Below are 19,182 nucleotides of genomic sequence, written 5' to 3'. Positions count from 1 at the left end.
CCTCGTTTGTTTATTTGTTCACTCAGCATATGGTGACTTTTACTAACTTTAGACTGAGAAACTTCTGAGAGAAAAAGGATGTCTATAAGCTAGGAGCACACGGGGTTTCCAGTTAGTGCTTCTCGAGGCAAGGTAATTGATTTCTCCTTTCCTCCAGTGTCCAAGAGGAAGAGAATTTGTTATTGTCCTTTTAAATCTGAAATGATAGAGTAAAATAAGAAAAAAAATATAGGAGGCTCGTGTTACATCAAGAGATGTGAATGGTCTCCAAAAGGCTAGTGGGTGTTTATTGACCAGGTCCATTCAAAGTGTGTGTGTGTGTGTGTGTGTGTGTGTGTGTGTGTGTGAGAGAGAGAGAGAAGAGAGAGAGAGAGAGAGAGAGAGAGGCTACACACAGAAAGGCACGCCCAAAACAGTATTGATTGTTTTATATTGATTGTGTAGGCTGCGGCTGCTGAGAGAGAAAGCCTGTGATGTTTACTGGGGAAACCAAGAGGAGCATCTGTCCCTTGTGCCTCAGAGAGGTGGGGGTAGGGGTGCTCAGGAGAGAGGAGGGGACAGGGAGTAGGTGGAGTGTGATGCACCAAACTTATTAGCTTTGACATCATCATTGTCTTTAAATAAAAAAAAAACCCAAGGAGATAATTATAGGCAGAGAGAGAGAGAGAGAGAGAGAGAGAGAGAGAGAGAGAGAGAGAGAGAGAGAGAGAGATATCAGAGGGAACAGGTCCCTTGATGTATTTGCCATTCATATTGGTCTTTTTATCCATCTTTAGGGACCCACCAGTCTCTCCGAAGGTGAAACCAAGCGCTCCCAGACTCATTTGATCAGGAGACCAGCAGACTGGCAGCCAGAGAACTTTACAGAGACTTGCAGCCTACCAACAAGTTGGACAGGAATTAAAACAGTCTCTTCAATAGTCAACAACCCTGAGTGCCACGCTGCAGGAGTGCACACCTACCCAGGCAGAGTGGAAGCTGCATGGACACCTGGCTGAGGACATCTGAGGAGAGAAAGTTAAGTACCAGTTTGGATCTTTATGCCTCCAGATGATTTTTGCATTCTTTTAGAAAATAAGCATCAAATTATGTCTAAGCCTAAAAGTTGTTTTTTTTTTTTTTCCTAGCAATTTACTTTAAGTTGAGTGTATTGTGGGTGATGGGCTCTAAAAAGAGACACTAACTCCTAGGGAAGGAAGAAGATACAGAAGAGATCCTTAGAGAATAAGATTATTTTGAATGACCAGCTGGGGTGGTATGTATCTGAGAGAATTTGGCTTACGTCCTACATTCTCTTCTCTTATCAGTGAGGAGAGGAGTTACTGAGGGAAGAAAAGGAAACCTGAGGTCTCTGGGAGGAGTTTCAAAGGAAGAACACTTAACTTCATTCTGAAGGACTGAAATCAATCAAGAGAGGTCAAGGAAGAAGGTGAGAGAAACCAAAAGCTACAGAAGCCACCGGGGCTGGCTAAATCCCCTGGACAGGTAGTCAGGAGAGGCATTCTTCTGTGGCTACTTGAGAAAGTTTTTGGCTTGTGAATCAAACAGTTTTCCTGGTGACTTCAAATCCATTGCTGGTTGCTTTTCCATCTCCCCATCATTCTTGTGTGGTACCCAGAAGCTGACTTTGGGTTTTAAGGAGCAAGCTGAAGGAGATATGATGTGTTGGAAGGTCCTGAGAATAAGTCTGGTGGTCCTGGCTGGGTGGGCATTCAGTACCACCAACTCCGAGCTGGGCTGGACACGCAAGAAATACCTGGCCCAGAGGGAACACCTGAACCAGGCGCTGTTGGAAGGGGAACGCTGTTGGCTGGCGTACAAGGTACGAAGACCCAGAAGTGCTCCACAGCATCATCCCTTTGGGGTCTACCCAAGCCACCATGAAAACTACCTAAGGTCCTATCCTGTGGGGATGCAGCAAACACAGTATGCAGAATGGAGTCAGCGAAGCACAGAGAGACAGGCTCCAAGTGGTGTTCCCAGAGACCTGACTGAAAACCCAGCAGGAGTGAAGAGAGAGCCTGAGCAGCCAGCTGCCCCGTGGGTAGGGGATGGTCCTATTGGGCAATCGCAGCTGCTGAGAGATGATGACACTTATCTTGGCAAGGGAGGATCTAAGGAGGCTCTAGGTGAGCCTGCGGTTCGGGGAAGCTCAGAAACTGCTGTCTCCACCATTACCACCTTTCCATACCAGAAGGGACCCACAGCAGAGACCCAGAGGAAGGGTCAGTCCAAGTCTAGGCTTCCTCGCCAAGTGCAGAAGAGGCAGGCAGAAGATATGACCAGAGACCCCCAGAATACCCCTCAAGATCTTCAGCTTTGGCCTAAAGACCCCCTTAAGCACGGAGATAGCAACAGTCCATTGGAGGGCACAATCCAAAATGGTGGAGGGGCCTCTGCCCAGAGAGCAGAGACCTTTAACCCCCAAGGAGGATTGCCTGTACTGTATTTCTCTGGGAAGAGGGAGCGGCTGTTGCTGCGTCCAGAAGTGCTGGCTGAGATTCCCCGGGAGGCGTTCACAGTGGAAGCCTGGGTGAGACCAGAGGGAGGACAGAGCAACCCAGCCATCATTGCAGGTAAAGTCCTATCCTACTCCTGGGTTTTCTCGGGTCCCGGGGGTGTGGCCGGCTCCATTTCTGTTGTGGGTACACATAGAGAACAGAAAGGGGGAATAGGCTAAAGCAGGGAAGCTAAGAAGGCTTGGCTAGAGGGGCTGTGTGAGGGTGGGGGTTATTCATCAGTGCAGAAGTAGCGTAGACACCATGAAAGGGAAAATGACTCCTACCCAAGACATCATTATTATTATTGATTTTGTGGAGTTCTACTCATGGTGCATGCACTTTAGGAGACCTCCGTTTAGATCTTTCCCCCTTTTAAAGGGAACAGACTTGGATTCTTTGTCAAGGAGAAAGAGGAGGTCACACTGCTTGTCATAGTCTAGCGTGGGATACCCAGGCACCTGTGGAAAGCAGACAGTCCAAGGATGGGAGTAGTGAATAATGGCCAATTGGGTCCAAGCAGCAAGGGAGCAGGCTGCCACCCGGGAACTAGGAAGGAAGGCAGCACCTGTGCTACACTCTAGGTCTCCATCTCTTGACCTCAACAGATCTGCTGGGAAAGGTAGACATTGGAGTCCAGGATCCTGACTCCTAGCCCCGGCTATTGTTATGAAGACCTAAATGTGAAAACTTGTTTAACGTACCTAACTCCGTAATGCTAGTGAGAAGCATTTATTTGGGCTTGCGACCTGTGCTTGTCTTGATTATCAGAGACACCCAGAATGGCAAAGAGCTGGGTTTGGAACTGTTGCTTTTCTTTTCCTATCTGGAGAGGTTGATTTCAGGCAAGGGTGAGGAAAGGATTTATCCCTTGGTGTTTCCTTATTCTTTTAGACCCTTCACCAAATGAGAGTGGGGGACAAATATGCAGAAGAATGTCACAAGGAGAGCAAGTTACTTTATGCAATATATATATATATATATATATATATATATATATATATGAAATAAAATTGGTGACACCAATCTGGAGTAGCCACACATCCTTTCCTGTTTCTCAGTTCCATTACATTGATGGAGAAACTGAGGCAATGTGGGGCATGTCAGAGACAGGCTGGCAGGAGGAGGGGGGAGAACAATGCAGGAGTTTATGAATCATTTGATAGCTCCTTAACAAACAAACAAACAAAAAACAAAACAAAACCAACCAACCAACCCCCCCCCAAAAAAAACACAACCCAAGCCAAAACAACAACAACAAAAACCACTCAGGTCTCTGAGAGCCTCCAAATAAGTTGCAGGCTAGGGAAAGAACTCTGGAGGGAAAGAGACTCTTCCAGTGGGGTGTCGCTGGAACATCCTTGTGGACACTGCGTCTCCCCCTCTCTGGCTGCGATTTCACGTTTGGAATCTGGGATTCCCAGACACTGAGCACTCTCCAGCCATGTGGCTTTACTTTAGTTTTGGGTGGGAGAGGGGGTGAGAGAAGGGGCCAGGCTGTAAGCTAGGTGGGGGCCGAGAAGGAGGAGAAGGAAATCCTTATTCTGGGGCCAAAATGGAAGAAATAATGAGATGATTATCTGATCGGAGTTGGCAGCCTCAGAGTTTCCCCCAGATGACATCTCCGTGCTGCCTAGTCTGGCTTCCTAGTGCCCATCTGCCAGGGAGCCTGCGAGCTTGCAGTCTAGCTCGAGACCCACACGGATCTGAAGATGCTTCCTCCTGCAGTAGCAACATAGAGACCTGGGATCTGTTCCCTGGCTGTGAAGACTGAGAGAAGAATCCAAAAGCAATGTATGTGGGAGACCATTGCTTGGGGGTTATTAAAGTCCAATCCTGGAAAACAAGAACGGGCACCTGACCTCTGCCCTTTACCTCTCCAGTTCCTCCGTCTCACCCTTTTCAAGGAGAGCTATGGTGTGGTTTGATTGCGGTTCCCCACTCTTTGCTTCACCTCTGGAATACCATACCGCCCTGCCTTGCCTGTCTATCACCAGCCACTGTCTCCACACTGCCACGGCACACATTCAGATCTTCCAGTGCCCAGCCGAACCCTCCTCTCCTCTCAGAGCATGTAAAATTGGCAGGAAATCATTTCCAGCAATTTACCTTCTAAGGTTTCTTTTCCCTCAAATCCAAGTGGCTCCTTTGGCATTCTGGGACTTCCCTTTTTATGTCTGCCTGTAAGAGGTGGAGAGCAAGATGACAACCAAGTCTCTTGCCCTCGTGTTCTAGCCTCTATTTTTCTTCAGACTTGTGTTCAGCCCAAATTGTCAGGGGAGGATAAAAGCCCGTGGGATGCAGGAATTGATAGCAAGGCCTAATTCTTTGGACTCAGCAAGTAGACTGTTTAGGATTTAGTGTCCATGTCTACCCATTGTCTATGCTGCTGGTATTTCCCCTGTGAGTTACATGGCTAAGGATCACGAGGTTACCAAAATCAAGTCGCCTGTAATAAGAACCTCTACTTTGTGTGACTTGAATCTCTTCGAACAATTTTACAGCTCTCAACATCCATCTTCCTCCCTTCTGCTGCCATGGGCCCCAAAGACGATGTGTATCTGTTCCTAGTCTGCTGGGACTTGAGTTACACCGAGCGACAAGGTAGAGTCAAGTTGCTGGGAGTTACACACAAACCCCAGGCTGTACTTCTGTTGTTCCTCTGAGGACTTGGCTCTCACTCTGCCAATAGATTTCAAACCTCAGGTTCCGCCTACTTAACTCAAATCAGCTTCCAAGTCCTCTACCTACCATGCTTGGGATTGTTTTTCCTCAGCAGAGACCTCAAACAATTTACTCAATACCAGTCGCGGCAGAAGAAGCCCCTACCCACAGCTATAGGACCTTAGGGAATAGTTTTAATACTGGACACTAGGTGGCAGTGTTGTTTCGTGCACAGGAGATGAGGCGGCCACAAAGTTGGGAATGTCTCTAGTTTGCTTGAGGGCTGTCCTGTCCCAGCCTCTGGGCTGTAATTTAATCACCTTCTCCCAAAATGTTGTTGGTAGGCACCCCTCAGGGTCCACTTCATGGGTCTTTTTCTTTTTTTGAAAGGCCTGTCTGGATAGCTAAAGTGACTTTTTTTTTTTTTTTTAAAGAGTTGTGACTAACTTGAAGCTCTAGCAAACACTGAAGAAAACAAAATCAGCTAGAATTACCCTCTCCCTGCACTCTAAGTTCCCGCATTCTTCTGAAACAAGTCAGACTCCAGAATGAGTTGCAAGAACGCTTTCATTGAGGATTGAGGGAAATGCAGGGTACACAAGCTTCACAAACTTCAGGTGTGGGGGAACTCTTCTGACCATCCTCTGGGCTTTCTGAAAGGTAGGCCACACTTTAAGTTGCCCGTTTCCTAGAGTTGGAGCAGACCAGTGGCAGCAGAGAGAGAGGTCTGCTCCCTGGTGGGGTTCTTCACAAAGGTAGCCAGTCAAAGGTCTGGCACTTTGAGGCTCTGTGGCAAGTTAGGAGTAGCTTGAGGTCAGGAACCCATTAGGTCGGGTCATTAGAATTTAGTGTTTAAATAAGCCAACTTGTGTCCTATTCTGGTGTGGACTCTTTAAGGTCTAGTGCATAACCCTGAAACCATCTGAGCCTTTCCTACCACTTCGACTTCCGTTCCTCCCCTTCAACCCCAACATACACAAAAGAGGACATTTTAACAGGTTCCTCCGCACCCATAATTGATTTCAAATGTTCCCTGAAGTCGCCCAGCTGAGTAACCACCTGCGGCTCTGTGCTGCAGGACACTGAGTCATTAAATCCATGGTAGGTTGGAAACCAAGCCCAGAAGAATTCTTCAGCCAACAAATATTTATCGAGTGCCTTGCCATGCAAAGTGCGGCAAGTCAGCGAGGGGAGCACAAAGCTGTCTGAGAACCGTCCTTGACATGAAGGCGAGTTTGGGTCCTCTGTGTGCCCAAGTTTTCCGTGTCCAGTGTAGAGCCTGAGGGTTCGACAGATGAGGATGAGGATTAGAATCCTTCTCTGACATTTACCAGGACAACTGTCTCTGGCAATCTATCCAGCCATTTTTCACCCCCTGAGCTATGTTTGTCAAACTGAAAATTAAAGATGTATACACACACACACACACACACACACACACACATATGTATACACATGAGTACATATATATGTATATACATGATTACATATATATGTGTATATATATATCACTACATTTATATGTATATGATTCTACTTGAAATAAAGTAGGAAAAAAACTTCCCAAACAAATGACAATTAAGCAGAGGCCCTGTAGAATGTTTTACATAAGTCATGTAGATAATGTGCCCAACACAAAATTTGGCCCATGAGGCTTATTTACTTACCAGTGACATGAAAGGTTTATCATGAGGTATCCAAAGTAAATTAATTTCTAATTTAAATATAACTTTTCCTTAACAGAGATATTAGCTTCAATTCCTTAGGAATTTACTCTGATAATTTATAAACTGGGAATGGGCTGTAAGTAGTTATTATTTTTCCACAATATGGTCTCAAGATAAAAACGGTAGATGAAAAAGCCCAAAGGATCCATTTATTACATTAAAACGTGTCATCTGTTCTTTTTATTTGAGTGGCACTATTTCAAATCAGTTGGGCAATGGTGCTAAAACTTCTATTTTATTTTTCTGAGCTCTAAGCCCTATTGAATATCTCGTGAAATTTGTCTTTACTTAACAGAAAAATGTACATTATTATATTCTGTTAGCCCAAGTCTGCTGCCATCTGGCCATTGTTCAAAGTCTATTGCTAGCTTTTCTGTGTGAGTGACATCTATGGAATGAGGCCTCAGGGTAAAGAGTTCTGACCACAGGGAACACAGAGTTTTACATAAATGTAAGGAGACCTCAGTGTGGCCACCTTGATCTCACAGACTTTGTTAGACAAAGAGCTGCATCAGTGTCTTTCCCTAAAGCCAGGGCTCTCTGTCCTGCCCTTTGGCTGCTTCCCTACACACAGGGATGGTCAAATCAGAGTGTTTGTCCTTATCAGACCCCGAGGAATCACCCTGCTCCTCTCCGCATCCCCCTCCTGGATCAGGACTCAAATATTCGATGATGCTGTAGTGACCCAGCTGGCAAAGAACTGTTTGTACGAGGGCCCATGGGCATGGCCCTGCTGATTCAGGTGACAGGGAGATGCATGAATTGTTTGTGTGAAGGAAGCACATGCCTGATGACTGTAACTTGGCTTCTTTGCGATGGAGTTTTCATCATGAGGCTTGGTGGCTCAACAAAGAAGCAATGTGAATGTTATCTGGCCTGAGAGGTAAATATGACTGACCTATCATGGTCACATTTTCATAGCCCACTGTGGTACTCTCTTCCTTACAGCCTCCCTGGTGATCCATGTGGAGTGAGCGCTTGCTTTCTTTCTCTTTCTAGGCTTCTATAAACTTTGTATGGACCTTTCCTAGTCTATGGACTTTCTAGAGACCTTTTCTAGTCTTCTGTAGACCTCCTATAGACCTATAGACCGTCTTGTGTACTTTTATGGACTGCACATTACTTCTTGCCATATTAGTTAGGCATGGCCTTCACTTCTATCAATTGAACATCCCTTGGAAGTTGTATGCAGCTCCAATCCATATTTGTCACCCCCAAATACCCTCTATAATGGTAGAGTCACATAGTTCTACAAATTATGTTTATAGAATGAACTCAAAATGTAGACTGTTGGATTCCCTCTGGGGTGAGGAGAACTTTCTGGAACTGGAGACTTTTTGTGGGGATCCAGGGCAATGACTTTGAAACTGTGCTATTGTTGCCTACCATGTGTCAGAAGAGCATCCGAGGGAAACTGCTGAGCGTGAGGTTGCCCACATGCCTTCCATAGGAGTACCCCTTCTCTTATGTGTCTCCCACAAGCAAAAACTTGGACTACTTTAAGGAAATTTACTCCTACAACTCTACAACAGCTAGTGCAATGGCTGGCATATTATGGCCTCTGAACCCCATCACCCCAAAACTGAAGCTACCTTTGTCAATGAAGTTTGAACCAGCACATGACACTCATTTGATTATGTGTTCTCTGTGGCTGCTTCCATGATGAATGGCAGGGTTTAGTGGTTGTGACAGTGACTGTATAGCCTAAGAAGCCAGTGGATCTGGCCCTTCGTCACTTAAGGGCGAAGTGTGCCATGAGCCACGCTAGAGCATCACTTTTTGTGCTTCCATGTGCACAGAGGTCAGCTACGGTGCACCTGGAAGTAGATTCCAGGCGAGCATGTTTTGCAGGGATCCAACACAGGGCATTCATTGACTATGGACCCCAGTGACACTGACATTGACAAGGACTATGTATGGAGAACACCAATCACTGAAGTGGCGAGGATAAAGGGAGACCTAACATGGTTGGTGCTGGCTCAGGCCTTCCAGAATGTCCTTTGAATTCTCTTTTCTTTTCTGTTTCTCCCAGGGTCAGTTTAATATCATGGGGTGCTAGCTCTCCTAGCCCTTTTCCAGCTCTTTCCATATCTTTGCTCAGAGTTTCTTTTGAGTAAAAATCTTTGCCTATTTAACCCTCTTTTGGCATCGGCTCTTGTACCAATCTGTTTCCCAAGTGCAATGCAAATTTGTATTCTGTTTTTCTGGGGAAGCCTGGGACTGCATGTCTAACAAGCTTCTCAGCTTAGATAATTCTGCTGCTGCTGCTGCTGCTGCTCCTGATGCTGCTGCTGCTGTATGTGGACTGTTACACACTTATGGGACTCCAGATTTATAAGCATAGGACAGTATGTGACAGACATTCTTTTTTTCTGAAAAAGAACAGATGCTAAATAGTTCAGGCTTTGTAGGCCATATACAGTTTATGATGCAACTGCTAAACTCTGCAGTTAGCATGTGCACATTGCTACAGTTGATGCACAACCACACTGGTAGGCTGTGTTCCAATAAAACTTTATCAAAGCAAGTGTCATGCTGGGCTTTGCTCCTCTGTAATTGTTTGCAGAGCTTTGGCGTGGAGTGTTCTTCCTGATGGCCATGCTTTATCTATAGTTCTTCTGGCCTTGTTTCTTCATTCCACATAATCCGCAAAACTCCATCCTTATCTATTGGGCTCTACCTGACAAGCTGGAAGCAACAGGTTTCTGGGGGAATGCTGAGCCACTTAGGAATCACAGGGCATTCGATTCTGAAGCAGCACAAAAGAGAGGAAGCAGGAAGATATAGCTCATGTGGCCCCCTTACAATACTATGATGTCCTCTGGGTTTTGTGCTAGCTGGGTACTTGAATCCAGTCTGGTTAAGGCTCAGCACCTGCTTGTAGGTTTAGACCTGAGACTCTGGAATCATCTAGTTGTTTAGTGTGGTGTTAGACACAGATAGATTTCCTCTGAGAGTGATAGGGTGATTGATCATCCTATTCACCACACTTCTGCCTTAGTACCTGACACATGCTCTTACCTTTTCTCTCTTTGTCCCCTAACCATGTTGAGGTCTCACACAGACAACATGGTGAGTGAGCCTTCTGAGTTCAGGTGTCATGGTAGGCTCTCAGTCCTCTGTGAGGTATGATTTTTCCCAGTCCTCAAGGATGAGATGAAAACCCCAGGGACCTTTGGATGTCAGTTCTAGCATGGAGAGCAGGTTGTTGGGAGGGACAGAGATAGAGCCGTGAAGTAGGAATCACCTCTGGCAGATAGGCAAATGCAACTATTTGCCTGTAGCCAGAAACACTTTGTCCTTCCTCAACCCCTGCTTCCTTCCTTAGGCATCTTTCCTTGTTCCTTCGGGGCTGGCCTTCTGATTCATTCAGAATGTGTATGCCAGGAGGCCTGGCTCCATCTCTTTCCTGTTTTAGTTCAGGCCTTGCAGAGGCCAAATAAACACCTTATTTGGCATTTATTAAGAAGAAGAAAGAAGAAAGAAAGAAAGAAGAAGAAGAAGAAGAGGAGGAGGAGGTGGAGAAGGAGGAGGAGAGGAGAGGAGAGGAGGAGGGGGGAGAGGAGGAGGAAGAGGAAAAGGAAAAAGAAGAGGAGGAAGAAAAAGAAGATGAAGAAGAAGAGGAAGAGGAAGAGGAGGAAGAGGAGGAAGAAGAGGAAGAAGAGGAAGAAGAGGAGGAAGAGGAAGAAGAGGAGGAAGTAGAGGAGGAGGAGGAAGAAGAGGGGGAAGGAAGAGGAGGAGGAAGAAGAGGAAGAAGACGAAGACAACGGCAACACCTTCAGTTGGATCCTGAGTCCCTACACCCTGCATGTTCAGGAGCTTGAGTTCCTGATGTCACAAATAAGTACATAAATCTCATGATTCTGCCCTTGAGGCCACAGAGCTAGGTTACTCTGGGGCCTCGTCAAATCTGTTTCTGTTCACCTCACACACACCCTCACCCTGTACCTTCCAGAGAGCATATTTCCTTGCCAAGTATGTGTCCTTCAAAATAACAACATTCTTCACTTCCAGTGTTTACTACCTGCTTTAAAACAATCTTAAACTTTAAAAAAAAGAAGAAGGAAAGAAAAACAGTTAGGAAATAAAATTCAGGGCAAACAAGAACAGTTTCCTCTATGACTCAGAAGTGAGTGGTGGGGTAAGGCGGTTCTTCTTAAACATACAATAGAGCAACTGCGAGCAAAGCTTCAGAGCTTTGAAGTTGAGACACTGCCATGACAAGCAGTTGGGAGAGCAAGGTCAGTCAGGGCTCATGTCTAGATTGGAAGTCCAGGCAACTGGTCCAAGGTGAAATCAGAGAGGTGAAATCACACACTGGTCAGACATTCCACCCTTTAGCCACTAACTTTATACTCTCCCTCTTTCATTCAAGAACTTTCTGTACATTCAAAGCAGATTATGAAAGTAGTTTGGTATTATACATGCTCATTCATTCATTCACTCATTCACTCATTCGTTCAACATTTATTGAGCTTCTATTCAGCAAAGTACCAGATAATATGACCCATTCTAGAGAGTTAAGAATAAGTAAAAGCTGTGCCTACAAGATGCTCCCAGTCAGGTGAGAGGCTTTTTATAAATTACTGTATGTAAATATGAATTTTAATTTAAATGTATACTGGAAATTAATACGGTACTGGATTTCTTTATCCTAGCTACTTCCCCAGCAATGACACAGAGAAACCAAGATTAATTTTAAAGCTTCACTTCAATACCTGGCCAGTCTATCCTAATCCTTTTAATACTGGCATTTAGGGCCTTCCATTAGCCAGCTGAACTCTATGAACTCCTTCCTACTGAAGACTCAAACTCCTCCCTCTCCTCCCTCTCCCCTCCCTCCCTCCGCCCCCTCCTTTCTCCCTCTCCTCCCTCCCCCCTCCTCCTAGTCCTCCTCCTCTCCTCCCTCCCCCTTCCCTTGTGCGGTGGATGTCCTGCCCTATTCTCTTTTCTGGCCAATCATTGGGTGATCAGCTTTTACTGACAAGGAGGAGAATAACTGGTAAGCGTTGTTTGCTTATACAAACTTGAGAAATGAGATTCTTGACATAAGCATAACAATGCCGCGTCTAGATTGAAATAAGATATGAGGGCAGAGAAATCAGTATTTGGATAGCACAAGGATAAACTTTACACGGTACCCAAGAACACAATGCCTACAATTATAATTTTTCTCACGGAAGTGAACAGCTCTATATCAATGAGAGTTCACCAGGGTCAGGACTGGTAGGTGCAGAACAGAGGTCAAGGGTGGGCAAAAGGGAAGAAAAACTTCAGATGGTACAGCGGGTGCCAAGGAACCCACCAGGTCGGAGGTGGGGACTGGGGACTCAGTGATTGTGGGAGTCAGACTAATTTTGGAAAATCTATTTCACTCCAGTTGGATAGCAAAAGAGACATTCTGGTAGTACAGTTACTGATGCAAAGAGAGAGGCAAAAGCATGTTCAGTAGGATGCTAAGGAAGGACGTTGTCAGGGTCAATGCAAACTCAGATTTTATTTTGCGTTAACAGAGATCCAAGACTTGGGACATAGTGTAAAAAGAACCAGTGATCTAAAGTGCATGATAGCAGAGACATGGGGACCCAATGGAAGCCAAATAAACAGAAATGCAAAGTATGCAAACCTGGGCTCAATTACTGTAAGGGATTTTCATAGCGACGTTTCCTTAGCAACTTCCATAACGCTGACTTCATGTCCTGAACTACAAATGGTCAGCTTAGACATTTCTACTTAACTGTTCCATGGGATAACTAAAAGAGGGAGATGCAGAGCAGGGAGCTCAGAGACAGGACATTGCCTGGGGGCACAAAGCTAGTGAACACGGAGCTTAGGATCTGCAGCCATCCTAGCCAGAACCAACGTCTCCAACCTGCTGTGACAGAGAAGAAGTTTGAGCCTGAGTGCTCCTGCCTCAAAGGCACGAGTCTTCTATTTCAATCCACTCTTTTCTGGTCTGTGAAGGGTCCATCTATACAGGCCGAGCTACTATGTCTGGCTTTGGAATAATTTAAATTGAATATAATGTAGATTTATAGATGCTTCCTAGCTTAATTTATTTATTTCCATTCACTCACTCACTAGTTCGTTTATTCAACCGGTGTTGATGGAGCATGACGTAGGCATTCAATAGCTGTTTGTGAAAATAAAGCAAAACAAAATACCCTCCTACTTCACACAGAATAATTATAACCCTAAACCACAACAGTGATCTAAGATAGTATTCTGTCTTAGACATTGTTGGTTTCAAGGCACACTAATAATTTGAAATAATCGTACAATAGACTATACCTCTAAGCCAGCTCATGGCATAGATCCTGCAGATAAAGGAACTTTGGCAAAAGTTTCCTCCTTGGGTTGATATTTTTTTTTTCTGAGTCCTTGGACAGAGCATGGGCAGTCAGTCATTGGCCTGAATTCAACCAGGGGTAGCTCCTGACAGAAGACAGGCATGACATGGTGGCCTCACCCTCTTTGTCTTTGTGCTCCCAGCATTTCCAGGAGATGAGTATTGCTATATGGATTGCACTGATGAAACGTAGGCTCTGACAAGGGAGGCGCTGTTCCCTTCTCTTTCTGGCACTTCTTTTAACATGCTCCCTCCTGACCCTGCCTGCAGCATTCTTCAAAGTCCTAAGACTTAGCTCCAGCCGTCTGCTTAGCAGGTGAGGCCTTTGGGTCTCTCATTAGCATCTCCGGACAGCTCCAGGTCTCAGTACTTCCTATACCACCCACGGCAGATCCTGGAACTGAGCGCACATCTTATTTGAATGAATAGTCTGGACCTTGTGCACACAGAGCCTGGCCTCTTCTGACTACACAATAGGGACCATATCTCAGAGTTACGGGCTATCAGAGAGTTCTTTCTTTCCTCTTCACATAGTCTACCTGTTGCTTGCCTCTGTGTAGACAATTCTTCCTGCGAAATGTCCTACCACAACTCCTCCTCCACTGAAATTTATTACCTGTGACTGGTGAGAGGCGAAGTCAGATCTAGAATCTGGGCTTTGACCTTCAAACCCTTTATTGTGAAATCCCTCATCTGAAAATTGGAACGATAGTAGTTTTGCCCTAAGAATAGTAATTGTATTAAACAAATCATGAGTTTGGAGTTATGTCTGCAGGTAGTAAGTCCTTGATCAATGCTGGTGGATATTTTTCTCATTGGCGGTGTACAGAACTCTGCCAGCTAGGCTCTCTGAGTCTGTTATCCTGCCTTATGCATCTCTTCCTTGTGACCTTTTTTACAACCATACAACCTTACAACAACCTAAAACTTCCTTAGGCTTGAACTCTTGATGGCTGAACACCCGTGGAGGACCATTCATGGAGTTATTTGTAGTGAACCCTTAATCACCCGAACCCTAACCAGTAACCTTAACAAACTTGACTATTCTGCCTTTTAGACAATTGAAGGACACAATTGCAGGATGAGGCTGCAAATGAAACCTTCTAGCGAGAACCCATCATTAATACATGGAATAACCCAATTACCTCCTCTTTCTAAGGCCATAGTGTAGTTGTGGATAGTGAGAGTCAGCTTGGGTAGTAAGGAAGACCAAGATTCCAGACATCAATTGTGCAAACAGCACGCTAGTGAGGCAAACATAAGGAAAGATGGTTTTCCTAGAGTCAAACGGGGGCAGCCTATGGATATACTCCCAAGTTTCTTAGCTTCTAATTTGGTTTTATTTCAGCTCTTTCTGGCTGCTCCTGTTTAATTTAAATTTCTCATTGGAAAGTAGAAGAAAAGATTTTATGAAGATATTCAGTAAGATGGAATTTTTTAAAAAATATTTTTTAGTCCTTGTTTAACCCTAACTATCTGTTCAGTAGATCATTCCCCCCACTCCTGTAGAGACTAAGTAGCCAGACTAGTTACAGGCATGGGTTTACCCAGACGTCTTTGAACGCAGGGCTCTGCAGACTCACCTGAGTTCAGTTTGAGAACACAAGCCATGGCTCTCTGTCCCAGTCATATAGCTGAACAAAGCCATTATGAATATTTAAGTCTGACTGGAATAGCCTTCATGTATGTGGGCTCTATGTGGTCAGTCTCCCAGTGCTTTCTTCTGGGAAAGCAGAGGCCTCTTAGGTGACTTGTGCATGCATGAAGGAAGCATGGATATTTAGGTGGCACAGGCTGCGTGTGTAAACAGAGTGACTCTAGTAGCCAATGGGCAATGATTTCTGCTGCAAGAGCAGGGCAATGTATTGCTTTAAGAAAACCTCCTGTGCAGTTTCCTGTCATCAGAGGAAGAAGTGGTAGGTTATTTTCTCTCTCCTCCAAGCTTGCTTTAACTTCTGAGTGTTGCAGGACCACTGAGTATGAATGAACTATTTAAACGCTTCCTGGGTTGGTATTGATTCTGTGAACTGACCCCACTAAAAGAAAATGCTAAACAAACTTCTGAGAGGCTTCTCACAGTCTCCATGGAGGGATTGAACAGTAGAAAATTGGAATATCAGTACTTCATGGGCACTAGAAAAGCGAATTCTCAAGGAGATCTTGGTAGAGGTGGAGGAAGGTTAAAAAAAGGGGTGATGTCTCTTGGTAAAGGTGCCATTGTGTGGCTGTGTCTCTCTGAGGACTAATGGACTCTGGAGGGTATCATGTCAAGATGAATAGTTGCCCTATTCCAGGCTCTCCCTGGTGGATGACTCTGCCTCCCTCAGAGTTTGCATCTCTTGCCTTGGGCACTTGGGGATTTATATTCTGTTGTCCTGCTGGCTTTCCTGTTTTTGTTAAGGTGAGAAGATAACAGTTGATGGGAAAGCAGGGCGAGGACAGCTTTCAGCTTTTGATGAGAAACAGCAGGCTGCTTCACCCCTGTCACACTATAGAGGCTCACTGTAAACCTCAGGAAGTCACCCTCAGCCCCTGGCTAGCTCTCCAGGGAATTCTGAAGCTAGAGTCATCAGCATAGCTCCCCAAGGCTGGGAGCTTTCCTACTGTTTGTTCTGGAAGGCAATGAGAAATGATCCAAATGACATGCCAATAAGTAAACCGATAAATAAGCAAACAAAAAGTAAACAGAGTTTCTCAAGTGTTCAATTACTCAGGAGACTGCCTTGTCCCTCTCTCCCAACCCTTTCTTGGTAGCAAAGACAACACATAAGGAACATTTCAGTACTTATTAAACTTCTGTTATTACCTCATGTGAGGAAAAAATAATTTAGTATTGCTCAAATATACTGAGATGACAGATGATGTCTGGCAAAGTACTGAGTCTGGAGGAAGTTGCCCGGATGAGTTAGAGGGAACAAGGGTCAGGAGGGCTCTTTAGTCTTTGTTATCCCCAGTAGTTAATGTAAGGTGAGGTGAGAGTCAATCTGCCTCTTTATAGGCACAGGCTTTGGGGGCAGAGCCCTGCTAGGTCAGCTTAGTAGCTACTCCCTCCGTGGGAGTGAATTGTAGAGGGAGGAAGATTAAGTAATTTTTTTTCCATTAGGGAAAACACAGTTGTTCTGTGACATGTTTTCAGTTGGGAGGGTGCCTTTGACAACTCTGCTAAAAACCTCCTGTGGATCCAAGCTAGTAATGATTTACTTATTTCTACCATGGGCAAGATGTTGGCCTTGACACGATGGGAATCAAGGGAACTATAAGGTAGTGTTGCCAGCTGTCAAAGAGCTTATAAGTTTGTTGAAGAGGTGGACCTCCATGTGCTAAAATGACGTTAGCAATGGCTATGGCCACTGGCCGCTTAAGGTGAATAGGTGTCGATCATTCTTAATTGTCCTGTGTGTGTTTCATCTCTCGTATGCTATACGTTGGTGCTACTGTGTTATCTCCATTCTACTGTCTGGAAGCTAAGATCTGAGGACTATCTCACGCTGCTCAGGGTCATGGAATTACTGTTTGTCAGATCCAGTCGTTCTACCTCACAGCCTGCTCCTCCACGTAGAAAAAAAATATTAAGCAGCCTTCTGGTTTGCATCTGACTGTTGGACCCGCCATGCTTGGTCATTTGTGGGTTTCCAAGGCCTTGTAGGGAGAGATGTGAGGATGCTGAGATAGGATAGGGATGTCCTAGAGATGCCCTGGAAATTCTCAAAGCTCTGGCCATTCTTCTCCAAGGCACATTGCAACTGTAATTTGACGATCCTGGCAGTTCCTCTGGCTTCCATGGATTACTTTCTTTCTTACATAGTTATATTATAGTCTCTAGATAAATTTTCATCCCTAAGCACCATTGATCAATGCTTATCCCCAAAGAAACAGTTTATTTTGACTTGGAGTCCCATTATTCAGGGGCCAGGGTGTAGCTCAATGCATTCTTAGTAGGTGTACTGTATACTTGGTCCCTAGTAACATCAGAAAAAAAAAATGGAAGAAGCAGGAAGGATAGCTCAGTGGTAGAGCTCTTATCTAGCCCATGCCAGGCCAGGATTCCATTTCTAGCATGAAAATAACACGCATAGCTACTGCCATAACTACCACAGGGTCCTCAACTCATGGGGTAGTGAGTTGAGCATCTTGGTGTCACCTGCAAGTCTGTTGGAAGGCACAGTTGAAAGTGTCACTGAATCAGAATATGCATGTATTCAGAGCTGGTTAAGGCCTGCAGATACTAGGTATAGGCAGAGAGTATGATTTCAATTCAGTTCCCTGGGCTGCCCTGTCACCACCAAGTCACACGATTAACCCCAAGAGTTGCTAACCTGCATTGATGTAGTACCAGGATTCATGCTAACTACTTTCTGTAGGATCACCTTTGAGCCACTTTTTCTGAGGCCGTGCCTTTCTTTAGGTTCTTATAGTCCACTGCTTGCTTTCCTGTTCCCTTAGGCAGTTTCAAAGCAGCCTCACTATGCCTGGTGGACTCCCACTGGATGCCTGGGTGGCCTGTGGGTAGGCTGGGAAATCCCCCCTCCTGGCTTCTATCATCTATGCCTCTGGCAAAACCATGACTAAAGGAAAAGTGTTCTGTAAAGAAAAGCTGACATTTTTGCTGGAAAGATGCTGGGGAGATGGTCCCCACAAGACGCTTCTCAGTTCTGTGCTGTAATTTGTAAAATGTTGGACTCAGAGATGAAAGGTTGTGCCTGATGCTGTCTTGAAGGAAAGTTATCTAGAACAGCTGAGGAGCAGCTCCCTGGGCTTGCCCCTTCTCACTCTTCCTGCTCATAGAGTTCCAGAGCTGCCAGATTTGCTGCTTTTTGATGGATAGCCTTTTCCTTTCTTCTTTTTACTCTTCCACACTCTCTCTGCTCTGTGTGTGTGTGTGTGTGTGTGTGTGTGTGTGTGTGTGTGGTAAGGGGAGGGTGCTGGATGTTGAGTAGTTCTGTAGAAGACATCATATACATGTGTGGGGTAGACCCAGGCATAATATCCCAAGAGAGGATTTTGCCTCTATCAGGCTGATTTATGATCATGACCTAACATGCTCTCTGCACCCCTCCCCGCCCCTCCCCCGTTCTTTTCCATTTTCCTCCTAAAAACAAACTCGCAGCATACAGCATGTTTTTGCAGTTCCCAGAGTTGATGACACCGTGTGTGACTCTTCTGTTTTGATGATCCAAACCTTACCTTCCTGGAAGCAGATGAAGCTTCTCCGAGAAGCAGAACTCTTGCTCCTGATTTTAATCCCCCAGGCATAGAGTAAAAACCCTTGCCATTGGGTTTTCTTGGAAGTTAGGCTCTACAGCTGTGTCTTTGCCAAGAGCATCATTTCTGCCCAGACCTTACCTCCCCAACCCTGTTACCCAGGCTTGCTGTTAAGTGAACTCTTCTATGAGAATTGGCCATGGATGAAGCACAAGAAAAGCTCTAAACAATTTTTAATCTCACGTGTCATTATTCAACTGTGTAGGCTTCAGAAGAAAGTGGCTCATGATAGAAAGGCACATCTCACATATTGGGGAAAGTCAGCAGCTAGAGTGCACGGGTCACGCCTGGGCTCTTTTGGTTCTCTTTGTTCATTATTTTGTGCTTCACATGCAACTTTAGGATTATTGGGATCCCTGAGGTCTGCTGGGAGTACTCTGTCTGCCAATCAGGACTCTGAACACTCAGATTTCAATAACAGAGTAGATACGGCAAAGGAAGAAAAACCCACCATCTTTTGATCCCGTGGGAATCACAGATGTCTAAGCTAAACCCAACTTTTATCAGCAAAGTCCCAAATGGCCTAGATGACTAGGTTAAAAAACAGTAACAGTACAGCAAAGCTTAGCATGCTACCCACTTCAGTGAGGATGGTCAAGATCAAGGACCTTCCAGACAAGATGAAACATGAGGTGATTTTGAAAGAGCATCCCAATAGATGGGTGATATTTCAGATAATGTG

The 19,182-nt window shown here is 45.1% G+C and overlaps 1 protein-coding gene across 1 annotated transcript in view; it reads left to right on the top strand.

Moving 5' to 3' along the window:
* Nucleotides 1–1,260: 1,260 nt before the first annotated feature.
* The window catches only part of Pappa2 (pappalysin 2), a 253,101-nt gene continuing 235,179 nt past the window's right edge, over nt 1,261–19,182 (top strand). The window contains exon 1 of the mRNA XM_032915633.1: nt 1,261–2,576. Coding sequence (XP_032771524.1) covers nt 1,658–2,576 — 919 coding nt within the window. The 5' untranslated portion in view covers nt 1,261–1,657. The remainder of the gene's footprint in view (nt 2,577–19,182) is intronic.

The sequence above is a fragment of the Rattus rattus genome, chromosome 10 (assembly GCF_011064425.1).
Source record: "Rattus rattus isolate New Zealand chromosome 10, Rrattus_CSIRO_v1, whole genome shotgun sequence".
Classification (NCBI taxonomy): domain Eukaryota; kingdom Metazoa; phylum Chordata; class Mammalia; order Rodentia; family Muridae; genus Rattus; species Rattus rattus.
Note: the sequence above shows the minus strand (reverse complement) of the source record. Positions and strands in the feature narration are given on the sequence as shown.